At 47.7% G+C, this 23527-nt stretch overlaps 1 protein-coding gene and 1 long non-coding RNA gene across 3 annotated transcripts in view; both read right to left on the bottom strand.

Moving 5' to 3' along the window:
* The window catches only part of USP13 (ubiquitin specific peptidase 13), a 129967-nt gene extending 119776 nt beyond the window's left edge, over positions 1–10191 (bottom strand). For both annotated transcript variants that reach the window (XM_003734800.6, XM_035273659.3), the window contains exon 1: positions 9968–10191. In XM_003734800.6, coding sequence (XP_003734848.1) covers positions 9968–10126 — 159 coding nt within the window. In that variant the 5' untranslated portion in view covers positions 10127–10191. The remainder of the gene's footprint in view (positions 1–9967) is intronic.
* An 8263-nt stretch (positions 10192–18454) lies between these two features.
* Positions 18455–22536, bottom strand: LOC144579640 (uncharacterized). Its single transcript, XR_013527771.1, has 3 exons — positions 21600–22536; positions 20877–20974; positions 18455–19077 (listed from the first exon to the last, which is right to left on the bottom strand). It is a non-coding gene; the product is annotated as an uncharacterized LOC144579640 (long non-coding RNA).
* Positions 22537–23527: the final 991 nt, after the last annotated feature.

The raw sequence follows: 23527 nt of genomic DNA, 5'->3' as shown, positions 1-23527 counted from the left end.
CCAGATCATATGAAGAGGAATGGGGGGGTGCTCCTCTAACTGAGTCCCAGATCATAGGAAGAGGGATGGGGGGTGCTCCTCTAACCGAGCCCCAGATCATAGGAAGAGGAATGGGGGGCGCTCCTCTAACCAAGCCCCAGGCCATAGGAAGAGGAATGGGGGTTGCTCCTCTAACTGTTCATAGGAAGAGGAATGGGGGGCAATCCTCTAACTGAGCCCCAGACCATAGGAAGAGGAATGGTGGGGGAGCGAATTCACGGTTTCACAGACGTCCAGATTTGAAACAAGCAGAGAACACGAGCTTTTCGAAAAAGCCTTCCTGACAGGGTCAGCATCACCTCCTACATCCCAAAGCTTTAAAACTGGTACAAGGTTAGAGTTAATTAACTACTGTCCAAAAGGGACAAGTGACTTCTTGATTATGATTTTAGAAAAGCAGGACTTCAGGGTACACAGGGCAGATGGCACACAGACATCCATGTCACTCCTTTCTGAAACCCCAATCAAAGGGCAGCAAAGGGATTTTTTAAAGAGCTGGAGTGCAGATAAATGGAAGCTAAAAGATTAAGACAAGCCACAGAGCTGACTCCTAGGCCAGCACAGGGGAAAGCCAAGATCCAACCTGATCTACACCCCGGAATGGCCAAAGGACTCCAGAACTGGCAGTTCCAGATAACTCTGGAAGATGGGGTGAAGGAGCTAAAATAAAGAGAAGGGTTTCTATGGAGCCGTCAGAGCCCCAGATCCCACCTCCCTCTCCTGGCAAACAACTGGAGAGTGATTCTCTGAAGCAGGTGAAAACAAAGATCTCAGCCCAGGGAAGAACAGGCTCAGTTAAGAAGAGAGACACTGGCCAGGCACGCCGGCTCACACCTGCAGTCCCAGACTTTGGGAGGCCAAAGTGGGTGGAAATCGGGAGTTCAAGACCAGCCTGACCAACACGGAGGAACCGTCTTTACTAATAATACAAAAATTAGCTGGGCATGGTGGTGTGTGCCTGCAATCCCGGCTACTGGGGAGGCTGAGGCAAGAGCATCACTTGAACCCAGGAGGCAAAGGTTGCAGTGAGCTGAGATCACACCACTGCACTCCAGCCTGGGCGGCAAGAGTAAAACTTCGTCTCGAAAACAAACAAACAAAAAGAATAGGGACACCACCCTGAATACACGGGGACCAAGGGAATGCATGTGTGTCAATCCAGATTTGGTCAGAAAGCAGACACCATTCTAGGTATTACAGGCAGGAAGAGATTTGATACAGGAAATTAAAAGCTTACAAAATCGCAGGAAGGGCAGTGAGAGCCACAGTCGGAGAAATCACTGCTTATGTTCAGGAAATCGGGACGTACAAGCATCACCAGAAACTGCACAGATGCCATCAGATCCCCAGCACTGAGGCGGCCATGTCCCAGGACACTCGAAGCTGCTGGGAAAACCTCACATCGGTGCCACAGCTACAATAGCAAAGTGGCTTCTCCTTCTCTTTGCCTTCTAGATCTCTTACTGGAAGAATCAATATCAGAATCTTGCCACCAAGGGATGCTGGAAAATGCAGTGTCCAGGAGCCAGCCCCTGCAGTGATGGGAGCAGCTTAGCAAAGCAGGGACACAGCTGAGAACCAACAGGCAATGTCCAGCTGGCATCCAACGCCCAGATGCTGAGACCACCTTCACCCTCTGAACCCACCCAGTCCCCTGAAGACTGGCAGACAGGCCTATACTTGCCAGACAAGAGATTAGAATAGTCTCCTAACTGGTAGCCAAAGAAAAAAAAAATCAAGACACTAACATTTAAGTTTCCCGAAAGAAACAGCCCAGCCAAGTTATCCTAAAATGAAACTCACAGTTCAGAGAATAAAAAAAATTCCTGTCTCTGAAATAGTCAATTCCTAGCTCAAGTAGCAGTAATTTTTTCAAAAAGTGTCCATCAAATTCTCTAAATTTTAATTTGCTTCAAAAAGAATGTGCATGCAACATACAACATCTATGGTTAAGCTAAAATTAAGATAATTTAATGTGAACCCATAAAAGCTACATTTCAGGTGAAGTATGTGACTGGGGTAGGCGGTGATGTCTTCTTGCCTAAAGCCTAGAACTTTGGTTTTCAAAGTAAGGTCTGGGAACCCTGTGACACCCTAGAGAGACTCTGTACGTAATTTTGGAGGTCAAAACTATTTTCGTGACATGAAGTTATTTGCCTCTCTCTCTCATTCTCTCATAGCATACAGTGGCATTTTTCCAAGGCTACATGACATGCAATGACGTCATCATTTCAAAAGCTAACAGCATGAAATTGTTTGAATTGTTCTACATTTTTCTCCGTTTTAATTTCTAATATGGCAAATAGCAACAGAAATCACACAAAAGCTTTTTGCAGTTTTCAAAAATATTTAAGAGTATAAAGAGATCAAAAAGCTTGAGAATCACTGCTGGAGAACCATTTTTCAGCTAGCTACTTTTGGAAGGAGATTTCTGACATGTAAAACTAATAAGATTTACTTTAAGTTTATATCTTCAAAGTGGAAAAGAATGTCTATATGCTCCTAAATTTTTACTTTACTGCCTGCATCAGTTTATCCACTCGGAGGAAGAGTTTTCCACAGAGATCCTAAACTAACTTTTTTTCCTCCCTACAAGTAAGCGCTAGGATGGGAAGTCTCATTGCCTGCAAAGCAACGTGCATAGTATGATGGTAAAATGCAGAGAATCTTCAGGGACTCAAAGACATGTACACCAACAATCGAAGCAGCTTTATCCACAACAGTCAAAAGGCACAAACAACCCAATGTCCATTGACAGATGAATGGACAAATAAAATGTAACACATGCACATACATGTGATGGAATATCATTCAGCCTTAAGAAGGAAGGAAATTCTGACACATGCTATAACACTGAACCTTGAGAACATTCTGCTAAGTGAAATAAGCCAAACACAAACGGGGTGCCTAGAATAAGCAAATTCATAAAGACAGACAGTTGAACGGCCATTACAAGGGGCCAGGAGAAGGGAAAGTGGGGCTTTATTGTCACATGGATATGGAGCTTCAGTTTGGAATGATGGAAAACTAGATATCAACAGTAGTGATAGTTACACAACAATATGGATGTAATTTAATCCCAACGAATTGTACACTTAAAACGAGTTAAAGTGGTTTTTTAAAAGCAGACTCTAGAGTCAGACAATCTGGATTCATAACCTGCCTCTACCACGTCCTGTGTCATCTTGGTATCTCAGTTTCCTCATCTGCAAAATGGTGAGAGTATACAACATAGGCTGTTGTGAAGATTAGCTGAGTTCATGCAGGTGTAACAACATATGCAATAATTAGAAGGCTTGGAAAGATGTATGGCCTCTACGGAGTGCCCCGTCACCTCAGCACGCCTCAGAATCACCCAAAGAGCTTATTAAGACATAGACCCGTGGCCGGGCATGGTGGCTCACACCTGTAATCCCAGAACTTTGGGAAGTAAGATGGGCAGATCACCTGAGGTCAGGAGTTCAAGACCAGTCTGGCCAGAATGATGAAACCCCCTCTCTACTAAAAATACAAAAATTAGCCAGGCATGGTGGCACGCACCTGTAATCCCAGCTACCCGGTAGGCTGAGGCAGGAGAATCACTTGAACCCAGGAGGCGGAGGTTGCAGTGAGCCAAGGTCATGACACTGCATTCAGCCTGAGTGACAGAGTGAGACTCTGCCTCAAAAAAAATACAAAAATTAAAAACCACATATTGCTACCCCCAACCCGCAGACGTTCTGTTTCAGAAGGTCTGGGGTGGGACCCAAGAATCAGCAGTTCTCCGGACGTGCTGGTGCTGCTGGTTCAGGGAGAACGCTCTGAAAATAGCTCTATATACATGTGAGATGCCATTATTATTACTGGCAGTGCCTGAGAGAATACCAGGCTCATCCATAAACTCTTATGGAAGACAGGACAGAAAGACAGAGGATTTACTGAAGCCTAACGGGAAGTCTTCCCACCAGCAGATGGAGGTCTCAGTCTTTCCCGGTGGGCATCTAAACCAGACACTCCCGTCAGGCCCCTGTCCGTCGCAGTTTTGAAAAGACTCCCAGGAAGACCAAGAAGCAGAAGTGACATCTCAGTATCTCCGAGCCCTCTCAGAACCTCCAAAAATGAGAAAAAAAATGTTCCTTCTTACACAACAGTCCTGATGCCGGAAGGGGAGAGAGGAGGGGTCGGGGCAACCATTTATGCTGCATCTCACATCCCCTCGGGCCTCAGGCCACCTTATCGGTTCAGCCACGGTGTGCAGCGGACGGTCACAGCAGGTGTGGCCCAATAGTCCTAGCGTCAGCTGCGCTGAGGACCTCTTGTTTCTCAGCTGCTGCTGGTCTTGTGAAGCGTGGGGAAGCCTGCTCTGCCTGTCAAAATACTTCCCATTATCAGACTCAGTCCCTGCAAATACACACTTGAAATAGTGAGGGCTTTTCCAGCTCTAGAACAAACGCTGACCCATGGGGGATGGGAGCCCATGGGGAATACTGCGCTCCCTGCTGCTGGTTCTCGAGTAGAGAATTCTGAAGCACACTCTGCAGGTGCCTGGGAGTCCCCAGTGAGGCTTAGCTCTAGTAGCTGCACTGTGGAAGCTGAGGCTTAGCTCTAGCTGCACTGTGGAAGCCAGCCCCATAACTCACTGTTGGACTGGCTCTCCTTCTTCTCTTGCTCTAATTCCACTTCTGTTCCCCGGGATAACTTTCCAAAATAAACTGCCTTGTCTAAGCCTCCCCATTCTCAGTTGACCCAAGTTAAGGCAAGGCATAAACAGCTCCACTTACAATGCAGGTGGGGAGGGAGCAGAATTAGCAGGAGGGCAAACTGTGAGGACAGGCTAGAGCCACCGTGCTGTGACAGATGCCAATGCAGACTTTCAGAGGAAAGGATGAAGTCTGAGCCCCGACAAATGATCACAGAGGAAGGTGGTCTTAGAAAACGAAACGAGTCAACAGGGCACAGTGGCTCAGGCCTGTAATCTTGTGATCTCAGCATTTTGGGAGGCCGAGGCAGGTGGATTGCCTGAGGTCAGGAGTTCAAGACCTGACCGGCCAACATGGCGAAATCCCATCTCTACTTAAAATACAAAAAGTTAGCTGGGCGCCTGTAATTCCAGCTACTTGGGAGGCTGAGGCAGGAGAATGGCTTGAAACTGGGAGGCGGAGATTGCAGTGAGCCAAGATCATGCCACTGCATTCCATCCTGGGTGACAGAGTGAGACTCTGAAAAGAAGAAAGAAAGAGAGAAAGAGAGCGAGAGAGGAGGACAGGAAGGAAGAAAATAAATTAGTCTCAAGCATGGACAAGCCAGAGACTCACTTCACTGGAACTGACCACTGAAGAGACATAAGACATATGTCTTACAAGAACTGAAGAGACATAAGACAAAGTACACCCCAATAAGTGAATAGCTCAACAACCACAGAGACAGGGGATGTCCAAGCTGGTCCAGGAAGGCTATGAGCGGAAGTGTGAACCAAGACGTCCCTCCTCCATGTAAGCACACAGAACTTCCTGCATAATCCTGACAACCAGACTCAGGTTTACAACCCACGATTGCCTCTTTTTCTTTCTTCCTCCCATTCTCTCATTCCTCCTTTCTTTTATTTTTTTATCTTTTTGAGACGGAGTCTCGCTCTGTCGCCCAGGCAGGAGAAGAGTGGCGCAATCTCGGCTCGCTGCCACCTCTGCTTCCTGGGATCAAGCAATTCTTCTGCCACAACACCCCAACTCTCAACCAGGCGAGTAGCTGAGATTACAGGCGTGCACCACCATGCCTGGCTACTTTTTGTATTTTCAGAAGAGAACCAGTTTCACCATATTGGCCAGGCTGGTTTCTAACTCCTGACCTCGGGTGATCCACCCGCCTTAGCCTCCCAAAGTGCTGGGATTACAGGTGTGAGTCACCGTGCCCGGCCTTTCTTCCTTTCTTAAAGCAAATATGTATGTGATCACTAATTGACCAGACACACTTTATGTTTTTATTTAATCCACAAAACAAGCTTTTGAGATAGGTTGTTATTGTCTCCATTTTACAGATGGAGAAACTGGGGCTCCAAGAAATTAAACACTGGGTGAAGAGACAGGATTCAAATGGCCAGTCTGGGCTGTCTCTGTCACGTCTGTTCCACACAATCGGCGAAGTCACCACATTCTATGTGATAATTCCCCATGATTCCTTTCTCAACATTTCCCATGTGTTTTATCCTCACCACGTGCAGAGCCTGTAACTCCATGGAATTCACACATTTCCAAAGCCTTCACTGAGGTCCTGGCGCATATGCTAGGCAGCTGATGGGGGTAACACAAAGCCTCCACTGTCCAGGAAGCCAGCACTCAAAGGCAGAGACAGGCACGTGAACATGTCGCTGGGGGTTAGACAGGAATGCTTACCGGGTCTAGTGGGGGCGCGATATGGAAATGATTCATAGAACAAGAACCACTTGAAATTAGTCTTGAAAAGAAGCTCCGGCTGGGGGCGGTGGCTCACACCTGTAATCCCAGCACTTTGGGAGGCCAAGGCAGGTGCATCACCTGAGGTCATGAGTTTAAGACCACCAGTATGACAAACATGGAGAAAGCCAGTCTCTTAAAAAAAAAAAAAAAAAAAAAAAGACAAAATTAGCCGGGCACGATGGTGCATGCCTGTAATCACAGCTACTCAGGAGACTGAGGCAGGAGAATCACCTGAACCCAGGAGGCAGAGGTTGCAGTGAGCCAAGATCAAGCTATTGCACTCCACCCTGGGCAACAAGAGCGAAACTCCATTTCAAAAAAAAAAAAACAGAAAAGCAGCTCCACTGGGAAGGTGCATTACAGACCTTGTGCAACGAACCAAGCCATAGAGAGGGGAACCTCCATGTCACAGTGGTTGGGTAGGCCCAGGGTGAAGTCAAGGGCTACGTGAAAGCAATGCTCCCTCATCCCAAAACAGCGGTTGTTGAGCATCTACTGTGTGTTAAGCCCTAGGCGGTGAGAAAAGGCAAGAGAGATGCTGGCACTACTCATCTCCCACAAATGTGCAGAATGGCCAAGGTCTACAGATGGGCTCTCAGACATGCAGGCACGTCATAAAGACGTCTTGATTCACAGCCTTCCTCCAGCACCACATGGCCAAGAATAGCTTTCCGTAGCTGACCCTGTAGAACCAAGATCAAAGGTTTCCCATTCCAGTCCCTCATCATCTACTCTCTGCTTGGTTCTACCTCACTTCTCGCTACTCGCCAAACGTATCTTTGTTTCCAAATACATTACAAGCAAATTAGTAGAAAATATTCCCACTTTATATCTTCTTTGCAGGTATAATTTCCCTTGCCTGGAATGTTGCTCTCCCTTGCTTTCTATCCATCTTTGTACCTAACCTCTTTCAAAAGTAACCAATGCAAGGATCATTTTGTTTTCCCACTCAGCTGGCTTTGGCCTTTTCCCTAAGACATCCCACCGCACTTGTGGATTAAAGTTTCTGGTGTGTTTAGCACCATGGATTTTGCTGTCTATGGTCCTAACAGGCATACACGTATGAGATGGTACATAGTCGGTGCTGAAGAAACCCTTATCCGACTCTTAGTGTAGTGTCACATACCATAACAAAATACTGGCTGGGTACAGTGGCTCACACCTGCAATCCCAGCACTTTGGGAGGCCAAGGTGAGATCGCTTGAGGCCAGGAGTTCGAGGCCAGCCTAACCAACATGGCGAAAGCCCATCCCTATAAAAAATACAAAAGTAGCCAGGCATGGTGGCACACGCCTGTAATCCCAGCTACCTGGGAGGCTGAGGCAGGAGAAGAGCTTGAATCCAGTTGCAGAGGTTGCCGTGAGCTGAGATTGCACCATTGCACTCCAGCCTGGGCAACAAGAGTGAAACTCCATCTCAAAAAAAAAAAAACTTCTCATTATCAAACACTGTGCTTTAAGAATTTAAGAATTATCAAACCTTTCTTCCCTTCCTCCCCTGAAACATAGATAATGAAATACATTGATTCATCGGCCTTGTAAATAAATCCTAGTCTCCCCCAAGGAACTGCTGTGATATGATTGAAATAATCAGTCTACACTGGAAAAGATGTTTCTAGAACAGTAACATTCTAGAGACACACAGAGTAAGCTCCCAATAACTATTTGTGGAAGTGAATTAAAACGATCAGCTTTTTTCCCCCACACCTGCCATGTACTACATCATGCAGCAAAAATTTCCAAGAACAAAGTTTGTAAGAGTGAGAAGAGCCCAAATGAAACATGGAGAAAGTCATCTGACCCACCTTCCATGTCGTGCTAACCTAAAAGACTGAGGCCACTTTCTTCCTCTGGGGGTAAGAGCCTGAGGTCAGGCCCCTCATCCCTCCTCACCTTTAGGAGCTAGTGGTGGGAACTGCCCCGCACTGGCCGTACCCTCTGAAAACGGCATTCTCAAATACATTATGGATCACATCCTGTATATGAAAGGACCGCCGATTGTCACACTCCACTCTATAGGTCTTTTTGAAAGAAAAAACAAAGTAAGCAATCGACAAATAAGTTATATGTTATCACTCAAATGATCTGGAATTACCGTAAATTAAAAAACTAAATGTCACAGAAAGGATACTAATTCTGAGACTCCAATGCGTAAACTAAATGTCACAGAAAGGATACTAATTCTGAGACTCCAATGCGTATCGAGCAAAAACGCTTCGAAGCCACACAAAATCAACCCAGGGATCATAAAGGAAACTTTGGAAACGTTGCCGCTCATTTGGACTTTCTTTCCCCTCTGACGATACTCCACACACTATGAATAAAATGTATTAGACAATTGTGAGACCTGCTTCGGCCCATCCAATCCATGGGCCTCCCGAAGCGTTGAGATCTGCCGGGTGACATATGAGCTCTAAAGTGGGTGGATAAAAATAACCTGGTCCTCAAAAAGGCCTGATAAACGCCAGACAGCTGAGTCACTTTGAAGACCATTTTGACTCTTGAGAGGGACACACACATTCACACAGAACCAGGTGAAAACCACCACCAGCGGCCCCGGCCCCGAGTGGAAGGCCGCGCTCCCTCCCAGCTTCCGCTCCCTTCCCCAGGGTCACGACTCGGGACTGAACTTTCAATAATTTATACTTGCGCGCGTCAGTCCCAGTGACTCATTTAGAAGAGTAAGGGGGGAAGGCTTAAGAAAACCGCCACAGTCCAGTAGACCCCCTATTTCTGCTGCCCGAGGGGAGGCACCCGCGGGTTTCTTCTGACAGTCTCATTTTTGTTTTGAGACAGAGTCTCGCTGTCACCCAGGCTGGAGTGCAGTGGTGCGATCTCAGTTCCCTGAGACCTCCACCTCCCGGGTTCAGGTGCTTCTCCTGCCTTAGCCTCCCGAGTAGCTGCGATTACAGGTGCGCGCCCCCAAGCCCGGCTAATTGTATTTTTAGTAGAGACAGAGTTTCCCCATGTCAGCCAGGCTGGTCTCGAACTCCCGACCTCAGGTGATCCACCCGCCTCGGCCTCCCAAAGTGCTGGGATGACAGGTGGGGGCCACCGCGCCGAGGAGCCAAAGGCAAGAGAAGGAGGGGGCGGGATGGAACGTGGAGAAAGAGAAGCCGGAGAGCAAATCAGAGATGCCGGGAGCGGGGTCCCGGGCAAAGCAGGTGGTCCCGGGAGCACAAGGGCCGCGAGTCCGCGGCATGGAGGCTCATCCCGTGCAGGAGGAGAAGGAAGGGCGGCGAGTCGGGGTCTGGGGCCTCGGCCCGCCCTCCTGCCCTGCGCTCCGGCCCGAGGGGGACGCAAACGATCTGCGAGGTGCCGGTCGGGCCCGGAGCGCCTGGATTTCGCGTCTTTCCCGGGGACGGCGCTTCCAGCCTGGGGGGCAGCCCGGGGACCCGGCCTCGGCCGCAGGGACTGGGGCTCCCCAGGGTCCCGGAGCCGAGTCCGCCGCGCCGGCAGGTCCCAGGCCCCGGCCCCCCGCCCCCGGCGCCGACTTACGGGGGAGTCGAAGGAGAAGGCGCACTCGCTCTTGTAGACGCGGTCCCCAGACCTGGGCACGCGGATGGCGGGCATGTGGGGCACCAGCAGCTCGCCCAGGTCCCCCGCGGCCATCTTCCTGCCGCCCGGCATCCCCAGCAGGGCGCCCCGGCGCTGCATGGCCGCCCCGAGCGAGCGAAGACGCAGCTGCTGCCGGAGCGGAGCGGAGCGGAGCCGCGGGAGCCGAGTGCGCGCGGCCGGCGGGCGCGGGGCGGGGACAGTGGCGCGGGGCTTGGGCTGGCGACGCTGCTATTTTAATCCAATGGCGAGTCTCTGGCCCAGCTGCGGCGCCGCGCGGGGGGCGGGTGGGGGGAGCGCCGGAGTGGGGGGAGCACCGCGCGGAGGAGGGGGCGCCGGAGGCGGGGAGCGCCGGAGGGGGGAGAGCCGCTCTGGGGGCAGGTGGGGGGAGCGCCGGAGGGGGTGAGCACCGGAGAGGGGAGAGCGCCGGGCGGGGAGGAGGAGCGCCGGGGAGAGGGGAGCGCCGGCGAGAGGGGAGCCCCAGCCGCAGCGCCGGGAGGGGCCGGGGGTGGGGCCTTGGCGGCCGCAGGGAACACCCGAGAAAACACGGCCTCGGCGCTTGGATCTGAGCGAGGCAGCTCCGAGGAGGCCGCACGAAGCGGGACTGGGGGTAAACCCGCTGGGTTTTAAAACAGCGGAGAACCGGAGCGATGACGTCCCCGGATTGGGTGGGGGCGGGACTCGATGTGCGGACCTGGAACCCACCGTGCGGCTCTTCTGCAACCGCGCCGTGGGCTTCGGTGTGACGCTAACAAACCTCTCCTCACTCTAACATCCGAAGCTCAAAAATACACACAGAGAGAACATAAGATCCAGTGAGGATGGGTGTGTGTGTGTGTTTGTGCGCGCGCGCACACACACAGAGAGAGCGCAGTAATAATTCAGGGTTTCTTGCGTATTGGGGGAAGTCAGGGATGGTCAAGGTTTTTTTCAGGGCATTGGGAGACTTTCTGTTTTTCTCTGGCTTTAGAGTCTCTTCCATGTGATTCAAAGTTCCCATGTCGAACGTTCAGCAGCCTGATGTGAGGATTTTGGAGGCAGACACAGATATTCCTGTGTCACTCATCAGTTCCTCAGAATAAATGAACTGGGGTTGGGCTGGGGACTGATCTTTAAGCAGAGCCTGTCACAGCACATCTCATTCCCCCAAAAAAACCACAAGAGAGGTTCGATGCCTGTGAGGTTCTCTAACTACACCGAACATATTTCATGGCAGAGTGTCCAGTGATCCCTGCCGGTTAATGAAACGCAGAAATAACGGGAAATAGTCCATTGAAACGCTAATTTTTGTAAGCCTCTCCCAGATCAGATCATCTTTAAGTTCTTTTTGCTTTCTTAAATTATTTCTCTGTTACTCTCCCTGGTTCTCCAGACCTGTCTTGAGATTTCCATACCCTCAAGCGTGTCTCAAGCACCACAAACTTTCTTACAACTCACCAGCCCCAAATGCTGTCCGTCTCTACGGAGAAGGAGGTGACACTGAGCAAAAAACCAGCCGCTATTGTCATCTTCATCGTTGGCAGATACTCTCAGTGAGCTTTCGCTTCGAATTCAGTCTCATCAGCTTGTTGCCTTTCAGGTTCGTCGATGTCTTCTCCAATTACAGAGATAAACTTGGTTTTACAAAAGTTAAAATTTAATGTTAGATTAAATGCAAACAGAATCAGTGACATACTGTTTTTCATGCTGCGGACTGATAAAGATATAACGAGTCAGCCTCCATTTGGGAAATTGGGCCCTCATGTACATTGCTGGCGGGGATAAAAAAGATAAACCTCTTTGGAAGGAAATCTAATAATGCCAATGATAACGTTATAGGTGCATACTGTTTCCCCAGCGTTTCCTTCTCTAGACATTTACGCCACGGATAGATAAATTCAGGCTGTGTAAAGACATTTGTTACAGCAGTGTTTCAAATAACAAAAGTCTGGGGAAAACCTAGAGATCCTTCCGCAGAAAGTGGGTGAAATACAGCACCATTGAATAGTGAAGTCGCTCTACTTGTGCCGATGTGGAACAATCTCCAAATATCACTATGAAAAAAGCAACTTAGGCAAATTCATGTATAAAAGCAAGGAATGAAGACAAGACTGGTAGTAGACAGCAGGCACTTTGGCACATCCTGTACACCAGGGGCCTCCTTCCAGTTGGTTGTACCCGAGGTAAACATTTTTAATGTGGCCCCTGAAGATGTACATATGTGTATGCATGCCCTCTTGTTTGGCTTTAGGATGTCTCTGGAGCAATACACAAGAAACTCGTGACAGTCAGGATCTGTGGAGAGGAACAGAAAGCCTGAGGTTAGAGGAGAAGCTACTACCTGATAGGGCTGGGCTGTGTCCCCACCCAAATCTCACCTTGAATTCCCGCGTGTTGTGGGAGAGACCCAGTGGGAGGTAACTGAATCATGGGGGCAGGTCTTCCCCGTGCTGTTCTTGTGATAGTGAATGCATCTCATTGATGAGAGCTGATGGTCTTACAAATGGGAGTCTCCCTGCTCAGGCCCTCTTCTCTTGTCTGCCTCCATGTTAGACATGCTTTTCACCTTCCCACATGATGGTGAAGCCTCCCCTGCCACATGGAACTGTGAGCCCCATATACCTCTTTCTTTTGAACATTGCCCAGACTCAGGTATGTCTTTGTCAGCAGTGTGAAAACAGACTAATACCCTGCTACTTTTTAGCTTTCTGTATGATTCCTTTTTTTTTTTTTTTTTAATTTGAGATGGAGTCTCACTCTGTTGCCCAGGCTGGGGTGAAATGGCACAATCTCAGCTCACTGCAACCTCTGCATCCAATTCAAGTGAATCTCTTACCGCCCTGGTTCAAGCAATTCTCCTGCCTCCCAAGTAGCTGGGATTACAGGCACCCACTTTTACACGTAATTTTTTTTTTTTTTTTTTTTTTTTGTAAAGATGGGGTTTCACCATGTTGGCCAGGATGGCCTCGATCTCTTGATCTCACGATCCACCCACCTGAGCCTCTCAAAGTGCTGGGATTACAGGCGTGAGTCACCGCACCCAGCCCAATTTCATTTTTATTATGTGCAAGTATTGCTTTTCTTTTTTAGATGAAGCCTCCCTCTGTTGCCCAGGCTGGAGTGCAGTGGCGCCATCTGGGCTCACTGCAACCTCCGTCTCCCGGGTTCAAGCACTTCTTCTGCCTCAGCCTCCGGAGTAGCTGGGACTATCGTGCCCAGCTAATTTTTTTTTTTTTTTTTTTTTTTTTGAGAGACAAGGTTTCATCATGTTGGCCAGGCTGGTCTTGAACTCCTGACCTCCAGTGATCCACCCTCCTTGGCCTCCCAAAATTCTGGGATTATATGCGTGAGCCACTGTGCATAGCCTCAAGTATTGCTTTAAACATTAATTAAAACTCAGGGGTCGCTCTCCAACACGGTGCCACCTCTCGCTCCGGGAGCTCCAGCAGGAGAAGGGGTTGAGTAAGGAGGGCGCTATACCGTGGCTGGTACAAAGCCGACAGCCCGCAAATCCACTGGTGGGAAAGCACCCAGGAAGCAGCTGGCTGCAAAAGCCATGCGCAGGAGTGCACCCTTTACTTGGAGGGGCAAAGAACCCTGGTTCATCCTCAAGGCCTGGTACTGGCTGTGGGTGAAATCAGATGTTACCCACTGACCTGATTCGCAAACTTCCCTTCCAGCGTCTGCTGCGAGACACTGCTCGGGACTTTAAAACAGGCAGGCACTTCCAGAGCACAGGTATCGGTGCTTTGCAGGAGGCAAGTGAGCCTATCTGGTCGGCCTTTTTGAAGACACCAGCCTGTGTGCTATCCGTGCTGCACGTGTAACGATTGTGCCAAAAGGCATCCCGCCAGCAGGCCGCACGCGTGGAGGATATGCTGAAGCATCCAGCATCGGCCCAGGCTGGTGCCTCACACCTGTAATCTCAGCACTTCAGGAGGCCAAGATGGGGGGAATCACGTGAGGTCAGGGGTTCAAGACCAGCCTGGGCAACATGGTGAAATCCCATCTCTACTAAAAATACAAAATTAGCTGGGCATGGTGGTGCATGCCTGTAATCCCAGCTATTTGGGAGGCTGAAGTAGGAGAATCGCTTGAACCCAGGAGGTGGAGGTTGTAGTGAGCTGAGATCACGCCATTGGACACCAGCCTGGGCAACCAAAGCAAAACTCCATCTCAAAAAAAAAAAAAAAAAAAAAATAGAATCCACTATCATGGGAAACATTTCATTCTCAAAAAAAAAAGAATTATTTTCTTCCTGTTATTGGTAGATCTGAACGTTACAATTTTTTTTCCCCATGAGGTCTGATTGTGAGTGAAAAAATAGGGGACAGAAATCAGGTATTGGCAGTTTTTCTGTTTTCATTTGTGTGTGAATTTTTCATATAAATGTGGGGGGATGAAGCATTAATGCAAGTCAAAATGTTTCAGTGAACAAGTTTCCACAGTTCAACTCTGTAATAATTACAAATAAGCCTATTAAATTTTTCTGGACAATGCCAGCATTTGGATTTTTTAAAAAAGAGGAAATTGTGTTTATAGCATTTTTGTCATGACAGTAGATTCGATCCATTCACTGTATGTTCTGAGTTGTCCTACAGGCACGTGTCTTCTGTGCTGTTCCTATAAGTTTGCTATTAAGCGGGGCACCGTGGCTCACACCTATAATCCCAGCACTTTGGGAGGCCGAGGCAGGTGAATTGCCTGAAGTCAGGAGTTTGAGACCAGCTTGGCCAACATAATGAAACCCCATCTCTACTAAAAACACAAAATATTAGCCGGGCATGGTGGTGGGCGCCTGTAATCCCAGCTGCTAGGGAGGCTGAGGCAGGAGAATCGCTTGAACCTGGGAGGTGGAGGTTGCAGTGAGCCAAGATTGTGCCATTGCACTCCAGCCTGGGGAACAAGAGTGAAACTCCATCTCAAAAAAAAAAAAAAGCTTGCAATGAAAATACATTAAACTATAAAAATTAATAAAAACTCAACTGTAAAAACACTACAGGTTCAATTGTAAAAACACTATGACTAGTAATAGTAAAGGAAATGGAAGTTACATTACTATAAAAATGCATTCCGACTTTTTTCATATAGTGGCACACATTGAAAATGATATTTGTACAATGACCAGTCAAGGATGCATCTTGCAGCCAGGGGCTACTAATCTGAGGCCTCGGATCACCATAGGTCCCATCCATGGCCTCTCAGATGACTGAGGACATGTCACACTTGAGTCCCATCTCTGTGCACCAGAATGCCAATGGCGCACCAGCTGGAATCAAACTAGGAAAAAATAGAAAACATCTAAGCATAGAGAGATTGTTAAATTGGATACATCTACTCAAAGATGCTTATACAAATTTAAAATGATAATTATGAAAATGATTGATTTAATATGTTTATAGAATACTGCTTAACATGCTTGCTATGCTTATATAACATTATTGCAACGGGGTAAAAATAAATACACATTTTGACAAGACTGGAAAATTTAAATAGTTATGTTTGGGATTAGGTTATAAGATTTTGTTTCTATTTTCAAAATGTTTCCAATGATATTACATTTGTTTTGTAATATAAAAAGTTATCAAGACAAAAATGTTAGCAAAAGAAGCTTCACTGAATTATGACCACTGTCTTAATCGTGACATTTTAGGAAAACATCTGGTTCAATTACTGGAATATTTAAACGTGATTTTGCAGATTCTACATCTGAAATTTTTGTTTTTGGAGACAGGGTCTCACTCTGTTGCCCAGGCTACATACCAGAGTGGCACAATCACACCTCACTGCAGCCTCAGACTCCTGGGCCCCAGTGATCCTCCCCACTCAGCCTCCTCAGCAAACACCTGAGACTACAGGCGTGCACCACTGTGCCAGGCTAATTTATTTTTCCCTTTTTTTGGAGCCAGAGTCATGCCATGTTGCCCAAGCTGGTCCTGAACTCTTGGGCTCATGTGGTCCACTCACCTCGGCCTCATGAAGTGCTGGAATTACAGGTGTGAGCCGTTGTGCCCAGCCTACATAGGAATTTGTAACTATTTTACTACTAGGCCAGTTTCTGCAAGTGAATCCCAGTCAACAAGCAAGAGGAAAGAAGGTGATGGGTAAACAATTGTCCAACATAAATTCAAAGTCCTGCCACAGAGGTTTTAAGAGACGTGAAGACTCTGAATTCCCTTTTGCCACATCAGGGTGTCGTGCCACCATGTCACTGCACTGCTCCAAACCCCCGTCTCACGATTCAGGGTGGAGCCCAGGCTGCGATAGACTGGAGCTCCAGGGCCTCTTCCACCCCGCAGTGATCCAGCGTTCAGATTACCTCCTACTCCTACACATCCTGTGAGCTCAACTTACTGTTCCCGGTGGAGAAAGGAGTTTGTCTCCCAGCCTTCATGAAAGCTCTCCCGTTTTATTTCTATCTTCTCAATCCTTTTAAGATTTAGTGTGTTTCCCATGAAGCCTTTTCTGACTGTTCCCATCCGTAGGGACCAATCTTTAAACAATGACAGCCCCAATGGCCTGTTGTATTCATCATTGGAAACTGCCTCACGACCTCTTTTGTACTGTCATTTAATTAGTCTTGGTTCTATGTCTTATATCTCTATGTACAAAGGAAATCCTTTAGGTGGGGCATTGTAGCTCACACCTGTAATCCCAGCACATTAGGAGGCTGAGGCGGGCAGAACACCTGAGGTCAGGAGTTCGAGACCAGCCTGACCAACATGGAGAAACCCCGTCTCTAATAAAAATACAAAATTAGCCAGGCGTGGCAGCACATGCCTGTAATCCCAGCTACTTGGGAGGCTGAGACAGGACAATCGCTTGAACCCAGGAGGCGGAGGTTGCAGTGAGCTGAGATTGCACCATTGCATTCCAGACTGGGCAACAGCAACAAAACTCTATGTCTCAAAAAAAGAAGGCAAATCCTTTAAAAGAAGTTATATTTCTTAGTATCCTTCTACATTATGGAAGCTCAGTGTTTGTAGAATATTGCCTGCCTAGATGGTTTTATTTTAGGCACTCAGTAAGTATCTCCCAAATGAATGACTCACATCAGTGACATTGTAATAAAATTGTTTTGCGGTCTGCATTGTGTCTTTTAGGTAAAATTAATTGCTGCACAAATGTTATTCCAAGAACTGACAGAGGTTACATTAAAATGTGATATAAATATTAGTTACTATGGCTAATGTCAAAAAGAGGAATTGGGGAAATCTACAGAGAAGAAAATCTTAAGTTATTTTAATACATAGAATAACTGTTGATCTCAGATGTCTTCCAATAGCATGCAGGCATCCAGTAAAGCCATGTATGGTGAGACTCCTTGTGGAGGCAGACCCACCAAATTTTCTGTCATGGCAGGTGGCCTCTGCCAGAGCATTGGTCACTATGTGCAGAAGAGTAAGGCACTGGTTGAGAAATTTATGCCATTTTCTGTTTGAGAGAATTCTAGGTACCCATAGAAATCATATGGCTTAAGAATATTTATTGATGGCCATGCGGTGGCTCACACCTGTAATCCAGCCCTTTGGGAAGTTGTGGCAGGTGGATCTCCTGAGGTCAGGAGTTCAAGACCAGCCTAGCCAGCATGGTGAAACCCCATCTGTACTAAAAATTAAAATTAAAAAAGCAGCCAGGCATGGTGGTGCAGGTCTATATTCCCAGCTACTCAGGGGGCTGGGACAGGAGAACCACTTGAACTAAGTAGGCAGAGGTCACACCACTGCACTCCAGCCAGAGCAAGATTCTGTCAAATATATGTGTGTGTGTGTGTGTGTGTGTGTATATATATATATATATATATGTATGTATGTATCGGCATGCAAAGATGAGTACCATAATGAAAACTTTGAAAACAGACTATAAATAACAATACACACTGTTATCCCACTTCAATACATAAACACATGTCATCTTTATAGCATAGGAAAAAGACAAGATTCGAATAGGCCGTAGGCTAGCAGTGGTTATCTCTGGGTGATAAAATTTTCTTTCTTTTTTTTTTTTTTTTTTGAAGACAGAATCTCACTGTGACGCCAGGCTGGAGTGCCGTGGCATGATCTCAGCTCGCTGCAACCTCCACCTCCCGGGTTCCAGCAATTCTGCCTCAGCCTCCTGAGTAGCTGGGATTACAGACACGTGCCGTCAAACAAGGATAATTTTTTTTTTTTTTTTTTTGTATTTTTAGTAGAGTCAGAGTTTCACCATGTTGGTCAGGCTGGTTTCAAACTCCTGACCTCCAGTAATCTGCCCTCCTTGGCATCCCAAAGTGCTGGGATTACAGGTGTGAGCTATCACACCCAGCCAAGTATCCACTTCTTTTTATGAATAAGAGGGAAATGTTAACTTTATATACTGCCACTGATCACATCCGTTTCACTTCCATCTGCCATCTTTCTTCTTTGCTTTGCCCTTTCACTGCTTATTTTAAAGTAAGCAGGTTTCTGCTGTTAGGTTTATAAATAAGCCCCCTTGCTACAAGGTAGGCTCACGTGGAATGAACAAAGCAGCTCTTAACATCAGGATGAGGTAAGCTTTTATTCAGCTTAAGAGGAAATGTGAGACGTCTGTTCTCATTTTCTGGTTTCATGATTTGGGAGACTCCCCACAGTTCTTCCAGGAGCCTGACTCATGAGATGCAGAGGTCGTCAGATCATCTTTCAGGCCTCTGACAGCACCATCCCCTCACACCCACCACCAGTTCCAAGCACACGCAGGGACTCTTGTCCTCCACTCAGGCGTAGAAGCTCAGCGTAGATGGACACAGTATCAAACATTAACCATGGACCAAAGTTGCTTTCAGATTTCCCGGCAAATGGGTCAAAGCAAGCTATTTAAATATGAGCCACATTGCCTCCAAAATCCAAAGAAGCTCTCCAGAGTTCCTCATTCCTAGAGGCAGAGTTGAAGATGATGAACTTGACCTTGAGTTAGAAAGTAAGGGTGTGCCGCATACCCTCGGGAAATGGCACACCTGCTTATCCTACTGGGGAAAATGCTTTTGCCAGGTGAGCAGTGGTAAACCCAAGGCCTGCCAGGAGATACGTGAATTTGCTTCAGTGAGGAGATCGTCCCTGGAATATCAAGAAAATTGAAATCACCACCTCGTTAACCTGACCATGACCCCTCATCATTCTCTATGCTGTTTGACGTATAGGATGGGCATATAACATAATCACGAAGTCTGTTTCTTCTGGATCTTTGGTAATGCCATAAATTCCTGCAGCTCCACCAGGTCTGCAGTCTTGTTTCATATTTCTGTTTTGTTAGGGGGTGGGGACACCAGTTCATCCTCTGGGTTCTTCCTACTATAGTAGTTATTGCTTCACAGCTCAGGGAGCCAATGTGAAGATTCTAGAGTGTGTTGCAGCTGTGCATTCCAATAATACTTTCAGGAACTGTGGTACAGTCACAGGATGGGCTTCGGTCCCAGTGGGCCCACCATGAGATGAACTAAGCTCAGAATCCCATATATACTCTGCCCCAAGAAGCCTCCACGCTGGCAGATGGGAATGGCATTCCAACAGGCTCCAGTTTTGCTCAGAGCCAATTTTGCTGTAAAAGATTTGGAGAGTTGGCCAGGCACAGTGGCTCACACCTGTAAGCCCAGAATTTTGGGAAACCAAGGTGGGCAGATCACCTGAGGTCAGGAGTTCAAGACCAGCCTGGCCAACAGAGTGAAATCCAGTCTCTACTAAAAATACAAAAATTAGTCAGGTGTGGTGGCACATGCCTGTAATTCCTGCGACTCAGAAGGCTGAGGCAGGAGAATCACTTGAACCAGGAGGCAGAGGTTGCAGTGAGCTGAGATTGCACCACTGCACTTGAGCCTGGGGGACAAGAGTGAGATTTTATCTCAAAAGAAAAAAAAGAGCACAGTCACTAGGGGAGTGGCTGCAGAGAAAGGTAGGAGGAGGTTTCCCACTGCTCATGTGTATTTTTGCAGAGGGATCTCGCTATGTTGCCCAGGCTGAAGTGCAGTAACTTTTCACAAGTACCATTGTACCATAGTACAGCCTCCAACTCCTGGACCCAAGTGACCTCCCACCTCGGCCTCCCATGCAGCTGAGACTCTAGGCACACAGCACCACACCCAGCTATGCACTGTCCATATGTGACACTGTCACTGACAGCTATGCACTGTCCATATGTGACAGTTCTGCAGCATCTTTCCTCAGGGAACCCTGCCTCTCCTTCAGTCAAGGAACTCTGGGTGTGCCAGGTAACTCCTGTCTGTGATCATGACTGCCTAGCATGGTGCCTTGATTCAGACCTCTGCTTCCTGGCTTGGAGATGGTGAGATATGAGATCTTAGTGGTGTGCCCACTGCTTACACTCCTGGGACCCCCATGGTGAACCACAGCCAGAGTTATCTGAATTAGCATTCCCTGAGGTGTTCATCGCATTCAGACTGCTGCCTCATATCGTAACCAGCCCGGCTTTCCTCCTGGCAGTAAATCACCTCTGCCTACGACGTCCACCCAGGACTCCCCTCAGCCCCACAGGGTCAGAAAGCCCACATGGGAAATGTTGTCACCAGCATTCTGCACTAGTTGGAATCATTAGTAACTTGCCTTTGAAAGATTCTAGTCTGGGCACGGTGGCTTCCTATAATCCCAGCACTTTGGGAGGCTGAGGCAGGTGGATCACTTGAGGTCAGGAATTCAAGACCAGCCTGGCTAAAATGATGAAACCCCATCTCTACAAAAAAAAAATACACACACATGGCTGTGTGCAGTGGCTCACGCCTGTAATCCCAGCATTTTGGGAGGCCAAGGTGGGCGGATGACCAAAGATCAGGAGTTAGGGACCAGCCTGGCCAACATAGTGAATCCTCATGTCTACAAAATTAGCTGGGTTTGGTGGCACATACCTGTAATCCCAGATACTTGGGAGGCTGAGGCAGGAGAACTGCTTGAACCCAGTTGGCAGAGATTGTAGTGAGCTGAGATCGTGCCACTGCACTCCAGCCTGGGTAGTAAGAGCAAAAACTCCATCAAGAAACAAAGAAAGGAAAGAAAGGAAGAAAGAGAGTGAGGAAAGAAAGAAAGAAAAAGAGAAAGAAAGAAAGGAGGGAGGGAAGAGGGGAGGCAGGAAGGAAGGGAAGGAAGGAGGGAAGGATGGGAGGGAGGGAAGGAAGGAAGGAGAAGGCAGGCAGGAAAGGGAAGGGAAGGAGAGAGGCTCTACACAGTTTTGAAGAAAGAAAGAAAGAAAGAAAGGGAAAGAGAGAGAAAGAAAGAGAGCGGGGGGGTGGTGGTTAAAGGCCGGAGGAAGGGAGAGAGGTGCTGCACAGTTCTGAATGTCCAGATCTCACAAGAACTAAATCACTGTCATGAGGACAGCACCAAGGGGGGTGAAGCTCAACTGTCCATGAGAAATCTGCCCCCACCCCCGATCCCACCACCTCCCACCAGGCCCCACCTCCAACACTGAGGATTACAAAGCAACATGAGATTTGGGTGGTGACACACAGTGAAACCATATTAGGGACATAAGTGAATAAACTGGATAAAACAGTATGGAATCAAGGCTCCTGTGGCATATTACAGTGCCTGTTCAAACTTTCTTATTTCCACTGGTCCCTTCTCAGGCTTACCTATGAGTCGAGTATTTTATCCACATCAGTATCATCAAAGGTTACTCTTTCAATCTGGATTCTTTGAAACAGAAGATCCATGATGCCAACAGAGCCCAGGAGATGCAAAGCTGACTCTCAGCCCTGAAGACCAAGAAATAATTGTTCATGATTGAAGCCATAAGATGCTGGGATTGTTCATTACCACAGCAGAAGTTGACTGATCCAGACTAAGACGTGTAACGCTGCTGCAGGCATTCAGGTTGCTTGCTGAACTGGATTCCTTTTTCTGTTACTTCCCTGGCAAAAAGCAATATCTTTTAAACTATTTTCAGACTGTCCCTCTTCTTCTTCTATTTTTGAAGAATATGAACAAAAAACTTTTTGCAAATTGAACATTAGTTCACTCAAATATAACTAAATGACTCTCAAAATTTTCCATCATAGCAGTTTTAAAAACAGAAATAATATGAAAAATCAAGTCATAACAAAGTTACTAGGAGTAAACCATACAAAGCATCCAAGCTCTGTGTCCTCAGAATTACCACCGTGACTACTCCACGAACAGCCAGGTGTGGCCGTGTGCCTCTGCAGGTCCAGCTCTTGGGAGGCTGAGGCGGGAGGACCTCTTGAGTCCAGCAGTTCTTGGCTGTGGTATGCTACAGTCACGCCACTGGACTGTAGGAGACTATACTCCAGCCTGAGCAACATACTGAGACCCCATCACTGAAAATAGAAATAAAAAATAGAAATGAATACTGCATGACCTTGGTTCCAGATAACAGTGTCTCTCTATGTGTATCTGTTGATGGAAAAGTGGATGGATGGTTGGATGGCTAAAAAGATGGGAACCTGAAGCCAGATGGATTTTCTACCTTATAAACGATCTGATTTTTCTGCCTAGAAATTTTCCCCTTCACTCCCATTTTTGAGCTCTAAAATGCAGTCATTTAACGAAGATACATCTTAGCGTCTATTGTTTCAATATTTCTGGCTGGGTGCAGCGTCTCACGCCTGTAACCCCAGCACTTTGGGAGGCCAAGGCAGGAGGATCACTTGAGGTCAGAGGTTCGAGGCCAGGCTGGCCAACATGGTGAAATCCCATCTCTACTAAAATACAAAAATTAGCTGGGTGTGGTGGTGTATGCCTGTAGTCCCAGCTACTTGGGAGGCTGAAGCCCAAGAATCACTTGAACCCGGGAGGCAGAGGTTGCAGTGAGCTGAGACAGCACCACTGCACTCCAGCTTGGGGGACAGACTGAGACTCCATCTCAAAAAAAAAATTCTAGAACATAGTATCCCGTTTTAAACTTCAGACGAGGTTCTTTCTACATTTCTTGGAAATTTCCTGCCTCACATCTTCGCCTGAAGGGTACTAGTGCCCACTTCTGCCCCATAGTGGACAAATGTGCTGCTCTTCCAAAGACAGGCTTCCTAAGGGGCTCACGGCCTTCTCCAGGGACGTGGGCTGACTAGTACCAGGTGTAAGGGTCATTGGCAAGTTTAAAATGAGGAAACTGAGGCCAGTATAAAAAAATTAAATGCCAATTTATTCAGCTCCGGGGCGAGGTTCTCTGGTCCGGGGAAAGGGGGCCAGAGAAGTTGCGATGAATTCCTGGGGTGGGGGGGTTTTATGACTATGAGGAACGAGCAACAGCTGGGTGCTCTGATTGGCTCCAGGGGAGCATGATTGGGACAGGGTGGGCTGCCATTGGTTGTTGGGTTGTTGGGTGGGTTTCATTGGTTGGCAGGTTGTTGGGCGGGTTTTCTGGTGCCAGCCAATCTGCCGGAGGCTTCCAGAGGAGCCATGTGGTAGAGTTAGGTGCTGAGTGCAGAGCCTGCTGCTGGGTGCAGAGTCAGGTGCTGAGTGCAGAGGTGGGTGTGTCCAGCCTCCCAGCGAGGCAACCAGCCTTACACCAGTGCCTTTGCGTTCTGTATCACACATCTGT

This window comes from Callithrix jacchus, chromosome 15 (assembly GCF_049354715.1).
Source record: "Callithrix jacchus isolate 240 chromosome 15, calJac240_pri, whole genome shotgun sequence".
NCBI lineage: Eukaryota > Metazoa > Chordata > Mammalia > Primates > Cebidae > Callithrix > Callithrix jacchus.
The sequence above is the reverse complement of the archived record's forward strand: the minus strand, read 5'-3'. Positions and strand labels throughout refer to the sequence as shown.